Source organism: Phocoena phocoena, chromosome 11 (assembly GCF_963924675.1).
Source record: "Phocoena phocoena chromosome 11, mPhoPho1.1, whole genome shotgun sequence".
NCBI classification, from domain to species: Eukaryota; Metazoa; Chordata; class Mammalia; order Artiodactyla; family Phocoenidae; genus Phocoena; species Phocoena phocoena.
In genome coordinates this window covers 57,761,364-57,782,321 of record NC_089229.1, presented here as the reverse complement: position 1 = coordinate 57,782,321, position 20,958 = coordinate 57,761,364, and the positions used below count along the sequence as shown (strand labels likewise).

Here is a 20,958-nt window from a genome sequence, read left to right as displayed (position 1 = left end):
GTGCTCTAGAGCCCGTGTGCCACAACTGCTGAGCCCGTGTGCTACAACTACTGAAGACTGCGCTTTTAGAGCATGTGTTCCGCAACAAGAGAAGCCACTGCAATGAGAAGCCCGCGCACTGCAACGAAGAGTAGCCCCTGCTTGCTGCAACTAGAGAAAGCCTGAGAGCAGCAACAAAGACACAACACAGCCAAAAATAAATTAAAAAAAAAAAAAAAAGAGCTCCCTGGAAGGGGCATGTGTAAGGTCTCTTCTCCAGTTATCATTGATCTTGCCTGACCCTCTGGGTATAACTGTCTGGGTCAAAGTCATGTGGGGGAGGGAGGCTAAAATAGGACTCCTTATCTGTCCTCCCACAGTTAATACATATATTTTTCAGGCCTCAGACCTCTTCCTAGCTTCACCTTTCCCCTTGACCCTCACACTGAACAGTTAACTGACTGACTCTCCAGACCCAAGGAGGCGTGGTTCTTGGAAGCAGAACTCGGATGTGGGAGGGCTATCTGAGGGGTGACAGAAAAAGAAGGGGCTCCTTTCCCCCACCATGCCTTCTCCCCTTTCTCATAAAGAAAGTTCAGAGAGATTAAAATAGCTGCCCCTTCCCCTGCATCCGGTAACCATGGCAACACAAGTCCAAAGGGACAGGGCACTCCCCTATCAGACACTACCACTCTGCAGCAGCAGCCTCTGTCAGTGTGCCCCTCTGTTTCTTTGGGCTTATGCAACCCCTGCATGGGCTCCCAGCTGGGCTTTGGTGGGGGGACCTAAGCCTCCTACTCCTTCACTTCCCCCCCAGTCTCCTCTGCCTCCAGTCAGACTCGAAGAAGGTGTCATGTCACAGAAAGACCAGCAGAGGGAGCAGACAGCCTTGAAGAGCAGAAAGAGAGTGCCGCGTAGAGGTGCAGAGGTGGCCCCAGTCTCCAGAACTCCGAGATGAAGGAAAGTAGGAGTTCTCCGGGAACAGTGCTTCAGTCTCAGGGCTCCTTAGCACCTTTGTGAACACAGGCCCTGCGCTGCACCCAGAGCCTCAGCCGCTGCTCCTCCCTTTTATGCTTCATGGACCCCTCACCTTCCGACCAGGGCTCCCAACCCAACTCTATCCCAATCCTGTTTCTACCCCAAATCTGTCCCATCCCCTTCATGTTCTATCCAAAGGGTGAGGCCGGCAGAAAAACTACAGGATAGTTATGGAATGCTCAGTTAGCACCAACTAAAGTCGACGACCCTACTTCCAATATTATTTTTCTCGGGTGAGTTTTTTCGTCACCCCTCCGCCCCCCAATATATTTCTCAATTTGTTTTTTCTGGCTCTGATTCAGGGCCTCTTCGTAGGCAGCCGATCCAGGGATCCACGCCGGGATTTACTGCCCACTACCAGCAGCATGTTCAGCGCGGGGGGGGGGGTGTGTGTGTTAGGCAGTATAGGGTGCCTCAAGGGAGGGGGAGGATCCTGGGGGTCCTGGGGGTGCAGTAAGCCCGGCACCCCCTCTCTTGCTTCCAGCTACCCCGCCTCATCCTCCGGAACGGCAAGAGGGAGGGAAATAGGAGGGAGGTGAGGGGCGAGCGGGAAGAGCGGCGGCGCGCCAGCGGCTAGAGAAAAAGTTTTTGCAAAAGGGAAAAAAAAGTTTGCGCTTCTCGCGGGTGGTCCCGGCTCGCGGCCCGGCGGGCTGGGCCGGCTGGAGGGCTGGGGGCCAGGTTGGGGGGTGGGGGTGGCCCTGAGGCTGCGCTGCTGTAGCCCTGTCCGCCCCCCCCCTCCCCACCGCACACCCCCCAGCCCAGACTCCAGCCCTGGACCGCGCATCCCGAGTCCTGCGCCCAGACGGAGGTGAGAAGGGGGGCAGGAGGGGGACCACCTGGGAGCGGTGGGGGAAGGGACCTGAGGGGATGCTCTACTTGCAAGGGACACTGCCCAGCCAAAGCGGGAGACCTAGGGCATAGAGGCAAAATAAGAGTGGGAGAGCCTGGGATAAGATATTAGAAAGTTTGGAGAGTTTTTTCAAATGTATCTCCCTTTCTCTGTATTTTTTTTCTTCTGACAGTCTGTGTGTCTCTGTCTCAGGCAACCGTGGATCTCTTTGTTTGTCTCCGCCTCTCCCACATGTTAGGAACATCTCACTTTAATGAGGTTGGGATGAAGAGGTTGGAAGGACGGTTAGCTGGAGGTCTGCGTGGTAGAGGGGACTCCAGGTGTGATTGTGAGCGCAGGGCAGGAAGACATCAGTGTTTCTGAAAGGAGGGAACAGCGATGGAGAGTCTCCTAGATAGGGTGTGTGAGGTGACAAAACCACTGGGGGGCGGCTGGGCTTAAAGCTCTGACCTGTCTTGTGACAGATGTGCTTGCTGGTGCATGTATTTTGGGGAAAAAGAATTGTCTTCTGTAGTAGGAAGGGGGCTGGTGGAGTCAGTGTCTAGTTTAGGCCCTAGGAAGACTCCCCAAGGAATTTGGACTCCTGGGTCCCAATGGCTGTGGGCAGGGTGCTAAGGAGGAGCTGAGGAGACCTTGTCTTGACCCTCTGACCTCAGGACCACCAGGGCAGCTGGGGCCAGCCACAGGGAGACCCCTACTGGGATGGGGTGGGACCACTGGCCACTGCCTGCCTGTGCATCACCGTTGGCCCCCCTCCCGAACGGGAGCTGGGGACCGAGGCCCCTCCTCTGGCTCAGACCACCCTGCCTGCCCTTGCTCCCCGCTCTGAAGCCTCTTTCAGGCCCCATGACCCCGAAACAATCCGTCCTGGGCAGCTAGCTTTGGGGACAGGATTAGGGAAAGGGGATCCTATAGACACTGGGGACTGAAGGTTTTAGGGCGCTGGAGAACTGCGGTCTTCGTAGGATAGGTCTTTACGGTCCAGTAGAGGGAGAAGGCAGCGCAGTTTCCCGGGGGGGAGTTGTAAGGGCCGGAATAAGGGTGGGTTTTCCTTGGGGGGCGGGGTCCAGAGACACCCCCCCCATTATCTCCCAGGCATCCCCTGCCAGGCAGCACAGACCCCGCCCTTGACGTCACTAGGGGGTTCCCGGGGGTCTGGAGGGGTTAACCCTTGGGAAGCTAGCTGGGATACCCGGGAACCTAAGGTGTCCTGGCCCCTCCCCCTCCCCAGACACACCTTATTTTATTTACCCTAGTCACTTTCTCTCCCTGTAGTTTCTGGATTCTTCTTTTTCACCCCACCAAGGGGACTCCCACTCTCCAAGAGTGCCCCCTCCCACGGGCGCCAATGCCAGCTCTCTGGATGTACCGAGGGGACGAGGGAAGAATGTGTCCCGCCTCTCAGTCCACCCTCCCTCCACTCCGCTGCAGCTCGCTCGACTGGGCTCCCGGGGCGGGCGGGGGAAGCGGAGCCGTCTGCAGCCAGAGCCTGCGGCGGCGACTTGGGTGGGCCGAGGAGGCACGGGGGCGGGGAAGGCGGGACCGGGAGAAGGGGGGCGGGGCCGACTCCTGGGAGTTGGGGAGCGGGGGTGCGAGGGGGGACTCTGGAAAATTGGGAGACACAGAGGATGATTCAGGGCTCCAGCAAGGGAACCCTGGAGCTCCCTGCCCCATCCTGCGCTCTCATCCACACCCCAGAAAAACTTAATTTTCTGAAGCTGGAAAAGTTGGCGAAATCTTCCTTTCACTAATGTGAAGGGGAGACGTGGGTGGGCTGTGGCACGCGTGGGTGAGGAGGGATGTCGCCCAATTTCCATCTCGGCCTCCCCTATGGCTGGGCACTGGGGCAGGAAGATGACTGAGTAGGCATGTTTGGGGGAGTCTCTTTAGTTTTGGGGGGGTCGTTTGCTAGCCCCCGCCTCCTTCCCCTGGGTGAGTCATAGAGGAAAGAGGCGGGAGAAGTGTCCCCCCATCCAGCTGCCAGCCAGCTGTGCCCCCCCCTAAAGTAGTGCCAAGGTCGAGTTGGGAGGTCTTGGTTGCAGGATCCGGATCTCCGCTGGTAAAGGAGGAGTTAGGAAGAGTACAGCCCAGGCTGCGGGGCTCGGGCTGGGTCATGGGGTCCGGGTTCCGCTCCCCATCTTACCCCCGCCCTCACCCTAAATCCCAGCATCCTGGGATCACCCACCGCGCCGGCCGGCCCGCTCCCAGTCGCTCTCCACCCTACCCCGCCCCACCCCACCCTCAGTCCTGGGAGACCGGAAAACCCGGGGTGGAGTAAAAACTGGAGTTTGAGGAGAAAAGCGGACAGCGGCACCCTCTTCTCCCTCACTACTCCTCTCTAATGGATGACGTGTGTGTGTGTGTGTGTGTGTGTGTGTGTGTGTGTGTGTCTGTATTCTCCCAAAGTTTTCCCTCACAGCCCCTTTCCTGTTCCCGCAAAACAGACCAAAAGAGTTAGGCGGGCGCCCAGATTCAAACCACCCCTGAATAACACCAGCTTCCATCCTTTGTACCCAACAGACCCTGGAGGCTCTCCTCAGAAACTTTATCCCCTTCCACACAGTTTCTGCCTTAGAGAGGAAAGGACAGATCTTCTGGGCTCCCTCCTGGCCCCGTCAGCCTCTCTGGGCTGTGGCGAGGGCTCCCTCTGCTGGACACTGGAGAGGTTGTAGACGGGCTGTCCCTAGGCAGCGAGCAACAAATGAAGAAAGGGAGAGGGGCTCAGGCTGAGCAGCCAGCCCAGTGCCTGAGGTCAGTCACTCCTCCTGAGTTCCCCCATCCCACACCCTCAAAGCTGGCCCATGGTCAGAACAAGATGAAACAGAGGGCCCATGGTATAAAACACACACACACACACACACACACACACACACACACACACACACCCCACCCAGGCAAAGCTCCCACCCGGTTCCCACAAAGATCCCCAAGACTGCCTCTACCTCTATAGGACTTCTCTCCTTACCCTCCCCTGGCTGAGTGAAGCTCACTTCAACTTGATTTCCCATGGCAGATGTCTTGGAGGTGCTCTGCCCAGGGTTCGGCACCTGACTTAGTTATCTGACCTTCCATGTTTCTCTCCTGCCTTTATAACTTGCAGATCTCCCTTCCCCTCCTGCAGTGTCCCCACACTCTCCTCTGAGACACCATGTTCAACTCGATGACCCCACCGCCAGTCAGTAGCTATGGCGAGCCCTGCTGTCTCCGGCCCCTCCCCAGTCAGGGGGCCCCCAGCATGGGGACAGAAGGTCAGTGCGTACACCAATCCCCGGACCTTGATGACTGGCAGATCTCTCACCCAGTCCCAGGGATCCCTCGTCTATCGCCAGCCCCATGCCAGTTTTCCATATACAAAAAGATCTGAGGCCCCATGTCATTGGTGCTTGGAATATGGGATCGGGCCTTACCTCGGGTTTCAAGGTGAGACCTCATGTGTCCTCCATTCCCAACCCCCATTCCAGCTGTATCTCTTTTCTAGGACTGCCTGGTCTGCCCTTCTGCCACCAGGCCACCCTCATGTCTGGCCCCCACAGTTACGGGCCAGCCAGAGAGACCAGCAGCTGCACGGAGGGTGAGGCTTCGGGCAACATCTCTTTCCTTTCTGCCTCTTTGGGACTTGTCCTGAGGGAGAAAGTTGGAGGGCAGGGCATCTACTTTGGAAGAGGAAATGCTTGGAGATGGGATCAAGGAATCAGAGCATGATCAAGAGGTCACAGATGGGGTCAACAGGGCAGAGTCTGGTGTCATTTCTTTTGGCTGAGAGTCAGGACCCGTGGGCTGCATGCATGGGGGACATGCTCCTTTACCGTATCTATCTCCCCTGTTTCCTGCCCCAGCCCCACTGTTTCCTCCTCCCCGGAGTGCAGTCAAATTGACCAAGAAGCGGGCTCTCTCCATCTCACCTCTGTCAGACGCCAGCCTGGACCTGCAGACAGTTATCCGCACCTCACCCAGCTCCCTCGTGGCCTTCATCAACTCACGCTGTGCATCTCCGGGGGGCTCCTATGGTCACCTCTCCATCGGCACCATGAGGTGCAGACAGCCTCGGGCTAAGAGGCCCCTAAAGGCCCTACCAAATCCCATTAAAAGCCTCAAGCCCTCCAAACCACCTGACCCTATTTGAATCCTTATCACTTCAAAGGCGTGGAAGCCCTGCTCAGTACTTCCCTGGGACTGCCTCAACCACTTCCCATACCGTCTTCCAGAAACCCTCCAAAGAGCTCAAGCACTCCTGAGGCTTTCTGAGATGATAGTCCTAAGTAACTGCCTCTCCTCCTCCTCCTCAGCCCATCTCTGGGATTCTCACCCCAGATGAATCACCAAAAAGGGACCTCGCCTTCCTTCGGGGTCCAGCCCTGTGGTCCCCATGAGCCCACCCAGGGTGGGATGATGCCACATCCTCAGTCCCGGGGACCCCTCTCAACTTGCCAGGTGAGAGTCCTCATATTGTCACCTGATTTCCCTCAGTTCCTGGTAGGTGGGTGGTAGACTTTTTAGAGGAAAGGTGAATGAAGAACAGAGGATGTACAAGTTTTCAGTGCCAGAAAAATTAAGGGGTATGGGTGCTGGGATTCGCTCCTTGGGGTTGAATCAGTCTCTTCCAAATGAGATCCCACCTTTCACCCATCCCACTCACCAGTGCAGTCTAAGGAGGAAGTCTCTTCCAAACCCAGGGGTTCCAGCTGCTTGGGTGGGGGCACTCAGGGCAGGAAGACCTGGCTGGGCTCTCCCTTCTTCCTGCTCACTTCTCCCTTCACCATCCTCACCTCTGCCCTCGGGGAAGCTGAAGTCTGAGCTGGATGCACTGCTTAGCAAGCGCCCAGAGGAGCCCTTGGAAGGTGATATGTGCAGCCCCAACTCCACGGGCACACAGGTAAGGGGGAGCGGGGAGCTTTACCTCTGCAACCTGAGCGAAACAAAAGCTGTCACCCAGGTGACACTAGAATTTTCTCTCCTACCCTAGGATCCCCTGCTGGGGATGCTGGATGGGCGGGAAGACCTGGAGAGAGAGGAGAAGCCTGAGCACGATTCTGTGTATGAGACTGACTGCCGCTGGGATGGCTGCAGTCAGGAATTCGACTCCCAGGAGCAGCTGGTGCATGTGAGCCGCAGGGGGTAACAGGAGTGCTGGCTGGAGCCTGTAGGACGTTCTGGGTGGGACATGGTGGAATCAGGCTAAGGGCAGGAGGTCAGAGGTTGGGTGCCCAGTGGGTAGGCAGAAATTCAGGAGGTGTAGCTTTGTTTCAGAAACTTGGAAGAACGGAGCTGTGGGCTATGATGTTCTTCCTGCCTCTTCTTCCCCCATGATGGGAAGCCATGGAGGGATATGGTGGGGTGGGGAGGTCCAGGGAAGGTCTGTTGTGGATCTCAGGGGCATAGGGAACCGCAGAGAACCTCCGCATCTTCTCCCTCAGCACATCAACAGCGAGCACATCCACGGAGAGCGGAAGGAGTTTGTGTGCCATTGGGGGGGCTGTTCCAGGGAGCTGAGGCCCTTCAAAGCCCAGTACATGCTGGTGGTGCACATGCGCAGACACACAGGCGAGAAGCCACATAAGTGCACGGTGAGGCACCCCCTCCCCAAGCTCAGGGTTCCTTTCTAAATCGGGGCTCCCCACCAAGGCAGGGCCCAGTCTGACTTTTGCCTTCATAGGTCCCTTCCTCCATAAACAAATATTCAAAAATTGTATTTTATGACTAGGTTGGTATGAAGATGAACATATTGATATTATATATTAGAACACTTTCTTGGACCTAAAAGCTAATTTTTCCCCTTGTTTTTAAAAGAAATTAAAACATTTTTGTGGGCCCCTAGAAGTACAGTGGGCCCTAGGCACTGGGTCTGGAACTCTGCCTAATGGGGAAGTCCTTCACTGAGGACACACACTCCCCGGATGACCCCTCCTAAGACAGTCCGGGCTCCCCATGCAGGAGACGTGCCCTGGTTTGACCAGGGGCTGCTCGCTGCCTCAGCTCCATGTCCCTGCAGGCCGAGTTCCTCCAGCTACTTCTGTTCCCCCAGCTCTTGCCTGCCCTTGTCCCTGAATTTGGGGAATTCTGAAGCCCCAGTGCTCTCCCATCCTGAGTTATATTCTCTGATGTATGTCCCTTTTGAGATTCAGGGTTCCACTAATCTCCATGTCCTTCTGTCTGAGAGCGATCCTTTGACCCCCATGTCCCCTAGTTTGAGGGATGCCGGAAGTCATACTCACGCCTGGAAAATCTGAAGACACATCTGCGGTCACACACGGGTGAGAAGCCATACATGTGTGAACACGAGGGCTGCAGTAAAGCCTTCAGCAATGCCAGTGACCGAGCCAAGCACCAGAATCGGACCCACTCCAATGAGGTGAATGCCCCACTCAAGAGACCCTCCCCACTTAAAGAAGCCACCTACTGGGGAGGTTCCCCCATAAGAAATCCCTTAGCCCAGCACCCACTCCACAGAGGTGAGTTCCCCCTATCCCCGACCCATATAATTCACCTGAAGAAGGTCTTTCTGAAACCAAGAATTTCCACTTACCACCCCTCCTCTAACCAGCCAAAGGGCTAAACTAAAACAGACACATTCTAACTAGAAGAGACCCCCTGGTCCCTTCAACCCCTGAATTTATGAGGCCTCACAGACCTGGCTTCACCCCCTCATCTTTCCCAGGCCTGGGCTGTCAGTTTTCCTAATCTTCCCCTTGATCCTTTCATCCTTTACTCCAAGGGCCCTACTCTCCTTATTTCCTTGGGTGCTATGCATTCTCCCTGACCCCCCTCGTCCTCACTTACCACCACTTTTTCCCATTTCTTCTGAATTCTCCCGCTTTGATCCTTTTGCCTGCTGTCTTCACTCTCCATTCAACAGAAGCCCTATGTGTGTAAGCTCCCTGGCTGCACCAAACGTTACACAGATCCCAGCTCGCTCCGGAAACATGTCAAGACAGTGCATGGTCCTGACGCCCACGTGACCAAGCGGCACCGAGGAGATGGCCCCCTGCCCCGGGCACCAGCTCTTTCCACAGTGGAGCCCAAGAGGGAGCGGGACGGAGGCCCCATCAGGGAGGAGAGCAGACTGGCTGTGCCGGAGGGTGCCATGGTGAGGCAACCCCCTGCCTCCATACCCCCGCCTGCCCTGCCGACATCTTTCCAGTCCCCTCCCAACTGGTCCATTGCCTCCTGTGCAAATCTCTCTTCTGTGGCCGGTCCCCCAGTCTCTTATCCAAGTTTTGCTCCTTGGGCTACCTCAGATCTAGGGATTTTAGTGTAATTAATTATTTCATGGGTTCAACAAACTCATATATAGGAATTAGTATATTATTTTAGGCCTTGTGCCTGTATAATTTCACGTACTCCTCACAACAACTTCATGAGAAAGGAACTTACTCTCCCCATTTTCAGATAAGGAAACTCAGGCATAGAGAAATTGTTCAAGGTCATAGAGCCCAAATTTGAGTCAAGGTAGTCTAGGCTCTTCTCATCACCTTTTGCCCTCGTCTTTCACTTGCTCAGCCCTCTCTATACCCTCAGGCAGTCACTGGGACACAGGCTTTAGCCACTCACCAAGTTCAGGGAACTGTGGGGAAGGGGGATAGGTGCCACCCTTAGCCCTCATCTTCCCCACAGAAGCCACAGCCAAGCCCTGGGGCCCAGTCGTCCTGCAGCAGTGACCACTCCCCAGCAGGCAGCGCAGCCAATACAGACAGTGGTGTGGAAATGACTGGAAATGCAGGGGGCAGCACTGAGGACCTGTCTAGCTTGGACGAGGGGCCTTGCATTGCTGGCACCGGTCTGTCTACTCTTCGCCGCCTTGAGAACCTTAGGCTGGACCAGCTACACCAATTCCGACCAACAGGGCCCCGGGGCCTCAAACTGCCCAGCTTGACCCACACCGGTGAGAGATGGGTGTTGGGGGTGGTTGCTAGGCTGGGACCTGGACCTTCCCTGGGGTTGGAAGGAGGACTTCACCCTTCAGGGCTGCTATACAGCTCCTTTGTACAATTAGAAAAACGTCCTCCCTCCTCAAGACGCTTTCCTTCCATCTATCAGAAAATTGTTGTGACATACAAAGTCTACGATGCAAATGCGGTCCCCTATGATTGTGCAGTGTACAGCCTGTAGGACTGTTCACAGCGACCCTGAATCCCTGGTGACCCAGAAGCAGAAAGGGCATGGGTGAAGGAGGAGACAAAACTGAGTGGTTAGAGTTAAGGAGCCTTCCTTGGGATTCCAGGACAAGGCTATCCCTTGGGGGAGGCAGGGTGAGACTCAGAGGGCTCCCTGGCCCCCCGGCCTTTTCTACCTATCACTTGCAGGCACTCCTGGGTCTCGCCGTCTGGGCCCCCCAGTATCTCTTGACCGCCGCAGCAGCAGCTCCAGCAGCGTCAGCTCAGCCTATACTGTCAGCCGCCGCTCCTCCCTGGCTTCCCCTTTCCCCCCTGGTTCCCCACCAGAGAACGGGGCATCCTCTCTGCCTGGCCTCACGCCTGCCCAGCACTACCTGCTCCGGGCAAGATACGCTTCAGCCAGGGGAGGTGGTACCCCACCCACTGCAGCACCCAGCCTGGATCGGATGGGGGGTCTTCCTGCACCTCCCTGGAGAAGCCGAGCCGAGTATCCAGGATACAGCCCCAATGCAGGGGTCACCCGGAGGGCCAGTGACCCAGCCCGGTCTGCAGACCGCCCTGCCCCAGCCAGAGTCCAGCGGTTCAAGAGCTTGGGTTGTGTCCACACACCCCCCACAGTGGCAGGAGGAGGACGGAACTTTGATCCCCAACTCCCAACCTCTGTCTACTCCCCACAGCCCCCCAGCATCACTGAGAATGTCGCCATGGATACCAGAGGGCTACGGGAGGAGCCAGAGGTTGGGACCTCCATGATGGGCAGTGGTCTGAACCCCTATATGGACTTCCCGCCTGCTGATACTCTGGGATATGGGGGACCTGAGGGGGCAGCAGCTGAGCCTTATGGAGCTAGAGGTCCAGGCTCCCTGCCTCTTGGGCCTGGTCCGCCTACCAACTACGGCCCCAACCCCTGTCCCCAGCAGGTCTCCTATCCTGAACCCACCCCAGAAACATGGGGCGAGTTCCCTTCCCACTCTGGGTTGTACCCAGGCCCCAAGCCTCCAGCTGGGGCCTACGGCCAGTGTCCTCGTCTTGAACATTATGGACAAGTGCAGGTGAAGCCGGAACAGGGGTGTCCAGTGGGTTCTGACTCCACAGGACTGGCACCCTGCCTCAATGCCCACCCCAGTGAGGGGCCTCCACGTTCACAGCCTCTATTCTCCCACTACCCCCAGCCTCCCCCTCCCCAGTATCCCCAGTCAGGCACCTATACCCAGCCACCTCCCGATTATCTTCCTTCAGAACCCAGGCCCAGCCTGGATTTTGAGTCCCCTACTCATTCTACAGGACAGCTCAAGGCGCAGCTTGTGTGTAATTATGTTCAGTCTCAACAGGAGCTGATGTGGGAGGGAGGGGGCAGGGGAGATCCCCCAGTCCAGGACCCTCTCTACCAGAGTCCCAAGTTTCTGGGGGGTTCCCAGGTTAGCCTGAGCCCTGCCAAGGCACAAGTGGCCACATATGGACCTGGCTTTGTACCTAACTTGCCCAATCACAAGTCAGGCTCCTATCCTACCCCTTCACCATGCCATGAAAATTTTGCAGTAGGGGCAAACAAGGCTTCCCATAGGGCAGCAGCACCACCCCGACTTCTGCCCCCACTACCCACTTGCTATGGGCCCCTCAAGGCAGGGGGCACCAACCCCAGCTGTGGCCATCCTGAGGTGGGCAGGCTGGGAGGGGGCCCAGCCTTGTACCCTCCTCCTGAGGGGCAGGTGTGTAACCCTCTGGACTCTCTTGATCTCGACAACACTCAGCTGGACTTTGTGGCTATTCTGGATGAGCCCCAGGGGCTGAGTCCTCCCCCCTCCCATGATCAGAGGGACAGCTCTGAACATACCCCACCTCCTTCTGGGACCCCCAACATGGCTGTGGGCAACATGAGTGTCTTACTGGGATCCCTGCCTGGGGAGACACAGTTCCTCAACTCTAGTGCTTAAGGAGTGGGGAATCACAGATCCACATTTCCTAAGGGGTTTCCATCCCTACAAAGAAGTCAGGAGGAGGAGCCATAGCCCCCTGGAATACCCCAGGGATGGGAGGTATGGGCTGGGGCTGTACACAGTCTAACTATATTTGGGGAGGAATTTGATAATGACACTGTTTCCTGATAATAAAGGAACTGCATCAGAAAGAGCCCTGCTTTATATGTTATCTTGGGGGAGGGGTGATGACAGGGAACTAGAGAAGCAGGGGTTAATCCATCCACTTCCCTCTTTAGAGAAGCTTCCTCACCCTTTCCCAACCCCTCAGGTCAGACTCACAAAGATGGAGACAGTCATCAGGTAGACACAGGATTTAAAGGGATATCCTCAAAGCAGAACAACCCCCACCAAAGGCTATCCAACAGAAATCACCAGAAACACATTTTCTCTTCTACCTTGCCCCAGTCAGCGGAAGAGGCTGGTGTAGTCAGTGAGCATCAGCTGGACGAGCTGCCCAGGGTAGAGGGCATGGGCCGCTGGGTCAGATGTCTCCTGCTCCGGTCGAAATAGGGTTGGTCCAAACACAATTCCCAGGTTGTGGGAGGTCATGCGGTTCTTGTCTGAGTGTGCTATCACCCTGTGGGCAAAGGCCAAGAGACAGGGCCATAGGGCAGCAGCCTTGCCACTGCAAATAAATCTAACCCTTCAGAGGTTTGAGGAAGAGTTCACTTTGGGATCCCTCCATGCGGTGGCTGAAGAAAATCAATCAAGGAGAGAGCCTCCAGGGGGACGGAGATGAAATCAATGGAGAAGCCTTCAGGATACAACTTGAAGATACAACCTAGGATACACCCACCTCTTCCCAACTTCAGAAACTGCCCCTAGAATCCTCTCTGCTCACAATTTGGGAGGCTTTAATTCAAATGGCTATGCTCTCTCAGAGGTCACTGCCCAGGCCCAACTCCACCAAATAAGTCATCCCTACTGTCCCAGTGAAAGACGAAGAAGCAGAGGGAAGGGAGAGGGTGAGATTTTCCTTATTTCTCTTGCAGCATCCCTGGGCTTGTCTTGGTCCCCAGTTCCCCATTTGATGCTGACTGAGCAAAAAGGCTTTGACTCTGGTGATATGTGCTCTGCACAGAGGTTGCTTATTTCCTCCATCACCCACTAAACTTAGGTGTTTCCCTACCTTCACCCCATCTGAACACAGAGTCCCAGCTGCAGGCCCCATCCCACCCTCTCCCAACATGAACAAAGATGTTCAGTCTTCCTGACCTGCATAAATGCTCCAGGAGGTACTGTAGAGTGTCATGGTTGGGCTTCGGCATTGAGCTTATTAATTCTTGTATTTGAGAGAGGCGCTGTTCTGATTCAGAGAGTGCTAGAGAGAGAGTGATGGGAAGGGCATGGGAGTGAGGTTAGGGAAGGCGCTAGGGCAGGGTGGGTAAACTCACTACTCTTTCCCTTGCTCGGTGAAGACATCATTTATCTATCACAGCTTTCTTTCTTGCTGAGCCCAACTGCAACCTTAGAATTCTTTTAAACTCAGCCCTCTAAACACTCACCAAAACAACAACTGGAGTTGGCACATTAGTTGAAAGTTATTTTCCATCTCTGTGCTCAGGATGGGACAGAAGCGTATAAGGGAACCTCTACTCTATTCTTTATCACTCATGCTCCCCCCACTTCCCCTCCACCCCATATCAAGGGTATTGCCCAAAGCTCCCATCCTTTACCAAGGGCAGCACGAAAATGGGGCAGCAGCAGTGGGGGCACCAGAGGCTGGGGTAGCTCCCTGAGAAAAAGCTTCAGGGCTCCAGTGATCACATGAATGTCATCCCACTCAGCACTGTCCAAATCTAATCGGCCTTCTGGAAGGAGAAGGAGGTACAGAGGGGCTCAGAAATGGCCAGAGGGACCCAGAAACTGAGAGATCAGGAGTTTGGGAAAAGAAAAGATTCAGTTAAGGCAGACCACAGGAATGCCTAAGGGGTCCACAGTGGGGCAAGACAGCAGAAATCAGGATGGGGACAACCCCCCAGAAGCAGGACACGGGGGAATCCACGGGGAGCAGGGATGATGTGGGTGACTTTTAAGGGTCTGAGGGGCCCTCCATGTAAGTACCTTGTCCTGGCTGTTCTGGGAACACGTATCTCCCATCGGAGGTGATCGCCCGCTCTGCAACATGTATAAGAAGAGATCAAGCACAAAGACATGTAGCTCAAGACAGAAGACGTCCCTTTTCTGCCAGCTCCCTCACTCAGAACCACCTGTGATTCTGATACATGAAGTTCTTAGTACCACACCTGCCCAGAGCCACCTCACCTCTGTCCACCAAGAAGCGAAGTTTCTGGACCACTGCCAAGTTCCCGCTCACCCGGTAAATGCCGTCCACATTTAGACCTAGGAGATAAGGCCGGGAGCAGATAAGGATTCGTGCTCTAAAGTGTGTGCTGGTGAGGGATCTGAGGGTAGAGTGAAAAAAGGGCAGAAGGAAGACTAGGATGGGAGAGGTGGGGAGTTCTGGGCCTTGGCCTGTTAGAAGGGGAGATTCTGGGGTCTCTGGGAAAGTGACCTCTCTTATCCACAGCAGCAACGCAGAGCCGCACAAAGCTGGGCACAGTGTCCCCTTCCCGCTGGCACAGTGATTCCAACTGGCAGCCGAACACCTGGTCTGGGGAGGCACAGAGTGAGGTGGGAAGCCAGTGACAGCGTCACCCATGAAAGCTCTTTCTAGCACGGGTCTTCGCCCCAAAGTTGGGCTGGCTCTCCTGCCTGCCTGTTCCAGGTCTGGGCAAGGAAGTATACCCCCTCCCCCCAACAATCAGCTGCAGGGGGGAAAAGCAGTGGTCTCAGAAGTCTGCTGATCTAGTTCTGGGAAGCTCTATTCTGAGCCTCGCTGAAGTTTTCTCATCCCTGAAATGGGCTGATGCCGAGATCCGGAATGTAAATAAAAGTGCTTGCAAAAACACTAAAGCAGGCACGAAGAAGGGCGTTAGGTGGCCCAACCCATCTCACCTCGGAGCAGACCCCGCTCCTGCAGGGTTTGCAAGGGCGGTCTCTTTGCGATAAGCCGCTTTAGTTTGTTTCGTACCCGGTTCTGCTCAGCTCCTTCCGGACACCGACCTGCGGAAGCAAGTGGAATCTGAGCATGAGAGCAGCGGCGACTGGGGCTCCGAGGAGCGGGGAAAAGCCCCCAGACCCCGCCCACCAGGCCTGCCCCTTAACTGGAGCTCCGACGGCTGCTGATCCGCAGCAGTGACTTGGACACCGGCTCGGACTCTACTTCTTCGTCCTCCCCCGCGCTCAGTTCCCCCAGCTCCGCAGGTCCCGAACCGGACAGACGCAGCTCCAGGGGGTTTTCTCGATCCTATATCCACACAGCAAGATGGGCTGAATCAGAGGTTGGAAGAGAGCTAGGAGAGAAATCTGCACCCCCCTTGCCGGCTGCTGGGGTCCCACACATCCCAGGCCCACCCCAGGGCTCTACCTGCCACCTTGTCCCTCACCACCCCACATCCTACAGTTCCTTCTCCACTCCTTCTGCCCGTCCGAGCCTCTCCCGGGTCACTGTCCCGCCACCTCCCACCCATCTCACCAGGCGCTCGATGACCGCCCGCAGTGCGCAGTGCCAGGCGCGTAGCTCGGCCTCCTGGTCTGACTGCAGCAGGAACTCGTGGCCAGGGACCGTGCGGATCTGAGGGGCCCGCGGGGAAAGGGCTTGAGTCAGCGGGAAGGAGCATAAAGAGCAGGGAGGCCCAGCGGGAGACCCGTGACGGAAACTGGGGGCGCACCCTCGGGCCGGGCGGGGCTTCGGGGATGAGCGGGAGAGCGCTCACGTGTAGGACGTTGCGGCGGCTGGACAGCTGGCGGCCATGGGCCAGGGCGGCCCCGCGCAGGTCGACGCTGCTTTCGGGTCGGCTACCCGCTGGTCCCTGGCGATCCGGGGAGAAACTGAGGCCACGGCGGTTTCCCTCACGGCCTCCCTCTCACCCGGTGGACTGCGAGGACACGGGAGGCTGCGCTCCTTCCTCTCGACGTGCCCTCCTCCTTCCCCCCCCCCCCCCCCGGTAGGCCTGACGTCTGTAGAAGTTGTGCCGGAACCCCTCGTGCCCCCCGCTGCTCCCCTCCCTCACACTCACCCAGACGGTGCAGGGGGCGGTCGGCGGTGGCTCTCGGTAGAACACCAGGCTGTTACCCGCTAGTACTACCCAAGATGGGCCCCAGTTCTTCCTGCAGGGGCGGCGGGGTCAGTGATAATAGTGCAGAGGTCATTTACATTCGCGTCCGCGAGGGCCCAACACTTGGCGCTACCCGCGGAATCCGACAGTCCCCGCCCCTGCTGTGTTCCCAGTTCTCACCGGAGCTTGCGGCCGCCCTGGGCGATCTTCGTCATGTTGAGCATGCCCGACCTTTCCACCTCCTGGCAAGAGGAAGGAAAGGTACAATAAGCCACCCAGAGCCCCCCACAGTCACCATGGTTTTCCCCAGGGGATCTCCCAGGAGTGAGGTCCTTTACAGTTGAGCGGGCGGTGCTCGGTAAGAGAGGATACCCAGAGAACGCTCAGAAAGAGGAAGACCTTTCTGAAGGAGCAAGAACTGGGGGCTGGGCAGGGAGGATCTTCGCGTTCACAAGGAAACGGGAGACTTACATGGGGGTCGTCCAGGACCTGCGGCAGCGGCCGAGGGGACTGCAGAGCTGAAGGCTGGTCTGAGGGGTCGAGCTGGGAGGCGAGTCTGCAGAGGGAGGGTGAATCCTGGGGGAGGGGATTGGAGAAACAGGTGAAGGAAACTTTAACTTCGGAGTCCCTGGCTGTAGGGGGAAGAGGGGTGCGGATGTGGGGGTGTGAGTCAGGGGGTGTGGTGGGGTACTGAAGAAGAATGTCTTGCATAAAAGAGAAAGTCTAAAACGATGGCTTTTCCTGCATGTGACCAGGATGGGGGAGGGATCTCACCTGGGAGTCGAAAAGTCCTGGCGTCCCTGTGCCAGATTCTGAGTCCTTTGCCTGAGGTTGCAGGACACCGTTGTCCTTATTCATGGTCTGTGGCCCCTCCATGGAGCCAGGGTTCTGGGGAGAGGGAAAGGCAAAACTCCATCCAGATGCCACCTCAATAGGCTCTCGACACCCTTCTTAACAATTTTTTGATTTGTCTGATCTTCTGAGAGTCCCAGTGAGAAAACATACTACTTTGGGGATCAGTAGGGGAAAGAAGGAGATTGAAGGGACAAGCAGGAGGGAAGGTCTCACCATCTCTCGGGTACGAGTGTGGCGTGGAGGCTTCCAGGATTTGCAGCCAGTCAGCGAATTTATGTAGAAGCAGCGTCCAAAGTTGGGGTCCAAGTGCTGCTCCCAGGCATCCAGCCTCTGCAGCGGGGGACATGCAGGGCTTGTGGGTGGGGACCGGGGACAGCGGCGAAGGTCCACCAGGTTGCAGTACACAGGGGGCTCTGACATGAAGGTCTGGGGTCTTGCCTGCAAGGAAAGGGGGAAGAAAGAGGTAGTTATTCTACCTGTTCCCCTCCCTGATCTTCTCTCTCCTAACCATCTCCTCCTCTCTCCCCCACCATTTTCTCACCACCACCTCCTGGCTGGGGTGACCCAGGTACTGAGGAAGAAACGCTAGTCTCCTGCAGCTGTTTTTTTTCTGGTTTTTTTTTTTTTTTTTTTTTGACTCCCTCCCTCACAGTCTTTGCTTTTCTCCTCACTTCCTGTTGCCAACTTCCCTCCTCCCCCACCCCACCCCCACCAGAGGACCTCAGGAAAGGGGAACAGGCTTTCCATGTGTATGGAGGGAGGGGTCGAGAGGAGCGTCCCACCCTCACATCTTCCAGAGTAAAAGGAGACAGAGAGGGGTCAGAGGCCCCTGCTAGCGGAGTGTGAGAGAGGAGGGGCCATTTTTCACCCACTAGTAAGTAAGAGAGAGGGGAGGGGCTGAATCTTCAGGAAGATCAAGGGAGTTCCATCTCTAGAGGAAACTTGCCGGTGACCTGAGCTAGCAAGACAGGACACAGCAAAAAACCCTGCCCTGGGCCAGGAGTCAAGAGGCTGAGAGACAAAAGCAAAGCTAAGCTGGCCTTTCAGTCCCTCTATCATTTTGCAGGTTCCACGTACCCTCAGGATCTTTGCTACTTGCTGTCCCTCAGCTAGAATTCCTTCTCATCTCCTCATTTGTTTCAGGGCTGTCTCTCCTTATTCAGATTCAACTAAATGTCATTTCCTCGGAGATGCATTCCTAGACCACTGCATTCATCCTCCACCACATTTAGCTTCATGGTAGTGCTTATTAGTACCAAGGGCTATCTTATTTATGTGTTCATCATCCCCATGGGAATCCCTTGAGGGCAGAGATTCTGTCTGTCCTGTTTGCTAATGTGCCTACAACTAAGCCCAGCAGTAAATGTCTGTTGACTGACTGCTCAGAAGAAGCACTATGACTCACCATGTTCGCATCGGCTTCTGTCAGCAAGTCTTCCTGGGAAAGGGACCTTCTACTTGGTCCTTCCTGGAAGGGCTGCAGGAGGCTTGGCCTCAAGTTGCTAACACTGATACTTCTACACATTTTAGGGGGAAGAGGAGGAGGCTGCTCAGATGTAGCCTGGGCTCTGCCTGGGGTTTCCTGACACAGGTGCATCTCCTCCAGGGAGCCAGGAAGTAACTTTGGCCCTGGAAACAGAAAAATGGGAAGAGTTGGGGGCAGGGTCCCCCCCATGGGTCTTGGCTTGGGTCCCTGATCTTGGGGGCTCACAGGGAAGACAAGAGCAGGTAGAAAATTACATGAGATGTAGAAGGCTTGAGACTAGGAAGGAGAGGCGATAGGGACACCATGGTGGGGATGAGGGGTAGGAGTAGAGGATTAGCAAAAGCTTCAGAGAAGGGGATCTTTCCAATAATTCCCAGAAGCCAGGGAGGTAGGAAGGTGACGGGGGGAGGACTTACTCACCAGGAGTCCAGAGGGATTGGTGGGGGGTGACTGTTGTTGGGCTCTGGGAAGGGCTGAAGTCCTCTGTCATGTAGGCAGCTGGGATGAAGATGGGGCGAGAGGTGGAGGGTGTTCCCAGGTGCCTTACCAACCACCAGTCTGAGTTGGTCTTTTGAAGCAGTAGGAACCTGTCCCCTTCAGCCAGAGACACCTGCCAGCCATCTGCCCCAGTGTAAGTGAAGGCATACAGGGCACAGAGCTGGGATCCCTGAGAAGCGCTCCGGGTCCCCAGCCCTAGGTTTCCCCGGGTACTTGGCCACCACCCGCTCGATAGCATTGTTGCCAGTACTGTCACCTATGGGAAAAAGGGGTGAGGGAGATCCAGAAAAGGATAGGAGTGGCTGCTTGCAGGCAGAGAGACATGGTTCTAAGAGCAGTGTGGGGTAGAGGGGAAGAATAGAAAGCCTGGGGTAAGAGGAGAGGGTAAGGCAGAGGGCCTGAGTGGGGGTCAGTAAGAGGTTTTGGGGGCTGAGAAGTCCTGGCTGATGTGACTAATGAGGAAGTATGTAAGTAAGGTGACAGAGGATGTGGTCAGCAGGGCTTCGAGACCAGCAAGGCAGGAAATCAGAGGAGGGGGTCTAGCTGGGTGATTTTCCTCCAAGTACCTTCTGGGGCCAATCAGAAGATCCAGGGACAAGAGGAGCTGGTCCTGGGTGGTGGTGGGACTCTTGAGCTGGACACAAGAAGATGAGGAGAAAGAATCAGGTCTGAGACAGAACACAGGCAAAGAGACAGGAGTTAATGAATGACAAAGATACAAAAATGTGTGACTCTTTATTAAATTTACACAAGCACCAATGTTTCTATTGCCAATCACCTCAGACCTAAAACTGCGTGCTTCCTGTGCAGATTCAGAAAAACACAAAGACAGAGAAACAGAGTGCCAGAGAAATACTAAGACCAAGTTGGAGAGAAAGAGAAAGTGGCTGGGAGAAACACAGAGGGGTTCCGAGTTTGAAGAAGAGGTGAAAATACCATCCTCTCAATTTAGGATGTGTTTTGGGGAGCTGAGCAGCCTTGATATGATCGTCTGTACATAAGCCTCTTGGGTGGGACCATACTTTAGTGTGTGGGTTCATTCATTCATGCTCTTAACAAGGATTGGCTGAGCACCTCCTGCGTGAAAAGAACAGTGTCAGCTACTGGAGATAAGAGAAGGGAAGGAGATAGACATAGCCCTTGCCTTCTTGAAGCTTAAAGACAGATCTTAACTGATGACATAATAAATTTATTAATTACAATTGAATCAGAGACTATGGACAAGTAGTACAGGATGCTTTGACAGCTTATGGGGGTGAATGGGGGACTAACGTTAGCTTCTCCCTGGTGGAAGGTGGGAACTGACCTCCGCTGTCGGTTGCCAGAGCTTTAAACCCCACGCCTGTGCTTCCTCCTTACCTGACCACGCCTCATTTCCCCTTCTCTCAGTCTCTCCACTTCGAGATGTGAGGATTTCTGTCTGGCTTTGGAGATGTTGGGTAGGGAGTGCCCCACCCCCTTGGTGACATCAGAGAGCCAGCTCTCCTCCCGACACATGATTTGAGGCCTTGAGGCCCGGGCTGCCAGTATTGGGATTCTGTCTCAGTGATGTCTTCCTTAGTTTGCTCTGTTTTCAACTTGTGGAGAACCTTACCTCTCAACTCTCCCTTTCCACTTCCAAAATAGTGACCAACTTTATTCATTTATCCATTCATCTGGTGGTTGTTAAGTGCTCAAATCTCATCCTCTTCTGCCTTCTCTGCCATCTCTCCTGCACTTTATCCTTTTCCTCTTTATTGGCTCCTTACCGTTAGCTTTTAAACATATCCAAGTCTCTCCCATCTTTAGACGAACTTCCTTTTACTGTACTCTCCACCCTATCTCTGTCTTCCTTCTTACAGTCAAACTTCTTGAGAAAGTTGCCTAAATGGGGGTCTCCATTTCCTTTCCCCTCACTCCCTCACCTTTGCAAGCTCACTCCTCATAGGGTCACCCCTAACTTTGCAGGGACACTCTGCAGTCCTTATGTTGCTTGATATCTCAGCAACAGCCAACACAGTTGACCTTTTCAGCAGTTCCTTCTCCGTTGCATAAGGTAGGA

At 55.4% G+C, this 20,958-nt stretch overlaps 2 protein-coding genes across 4 annotated transcripts; one reads left to right on the top strand and one right to left on the bottom strand.

The window, feature by feature from the left end:
* The first annotated feature begins 1,776 nt into the window (after positions 1 to 1,776).
* GLI1 (GLI family zinc finger 1) lies at positions 1,777 to 12,106 on the top strand. 2 transcript variants are annotated; one of them, XM_065886873.1, is made up of 12 exons: positions 1,777 to 1,825; positions 4,989 to 5,115; positions 5,346 to 5,438; positions 5,704 to 5,899; positions 6,154 to 6,298; positions 6,651 to 6,740; positions 6,831 to 6,968; positions 7,282 to 7,431; positions 8,052 to 8,216; positions 8,721 to 8,951; positions 9,479 to 9,746; positions 10,168 to 12,106. In XM_065886873.1, exons 2-12 carry the CDS (start codon positions 5,016 to 5,018, stop codon positions 11,910 to 11,912), a joined length of 3,321 nt encoding a protein of 1,106 aa, XP_065742945.1. In that variant the 5' UTR covers positions 1,777 to 1,825; positions 4,989 to 5,015; the 3' UTR covers positions 11,913 to 12,106. The 2 variants fall into 2 exon arrangements, with proteins under 2 accessions (XP_065742945.1, XP_065742946.1); XM_065886874.1 differs by lacking the exons at positions 1,777 to 1,825; positions 5,346 to 5,438 and having other exon boundaries at positions 5,016 to 5,115; positions 5,734 to 5,899; positions 10,168 to 11,912.
* A 153-nt stretch (positions 12,107 to 12,259) lies between these two features.
* Positions 12,260 to 19,537, bottom strand: ARHGAP9 (Rho GTPase activating protein 9). 2 transcript variants are annotated; one of them, XM_065886842.1, is made up of 18 exons: positions 19,484 to 19,537; positions 18,840 to 19,173; positions 18,339 to 18,562; positions 17,147 to 17,371; positions 16,853 to 16,966; positions 16,550 to 16,654; positions 16,259 to 16,320; positions 16,040 to 16,130; positions 15,737 to 15,832; positions 15,496 to 15,594; positions 15,126 to 15,267; positions 14,916 to 15,023; positions 14,473 to 14,571; positions 14,223 to 14,300; positions 14,022 to 14,075; positions 13,634 to 13,768; positions 13,173 to 13,278; positions 12,260 to 12,534 (listed from the first exon to the last, which is right to left on the bottom strand). In XM_065886842.1, exons 2-18 carry the CDS (start codon positions 19,153 to 19,155, stop codon positions 12,363 to 12,365), a joined length of 2,226 nt encoding a protein of 741 aa, XP_065742914.1. In that variant the 5' UTR covers positions 19,156 to 19,173; positions 19,484 to 19,537; the 3' UTR covers positions 12,260 to 12,362. The 2 variants fall into 2 exon arrangements, with proteins under 2 accessions (XP_065742914.1, XP_065742915.1); XM_065886843.1 differs by lacking the exons at positions 18,339 to 18,562; positions 18,840 to 19,173; positions 19,484 to 19,537 and adding an exon at positions 17,475 to 17,516.
* Between the last annotated feature and the right edge of the window lie 1,421 nt (positions 19,538 to 20,958).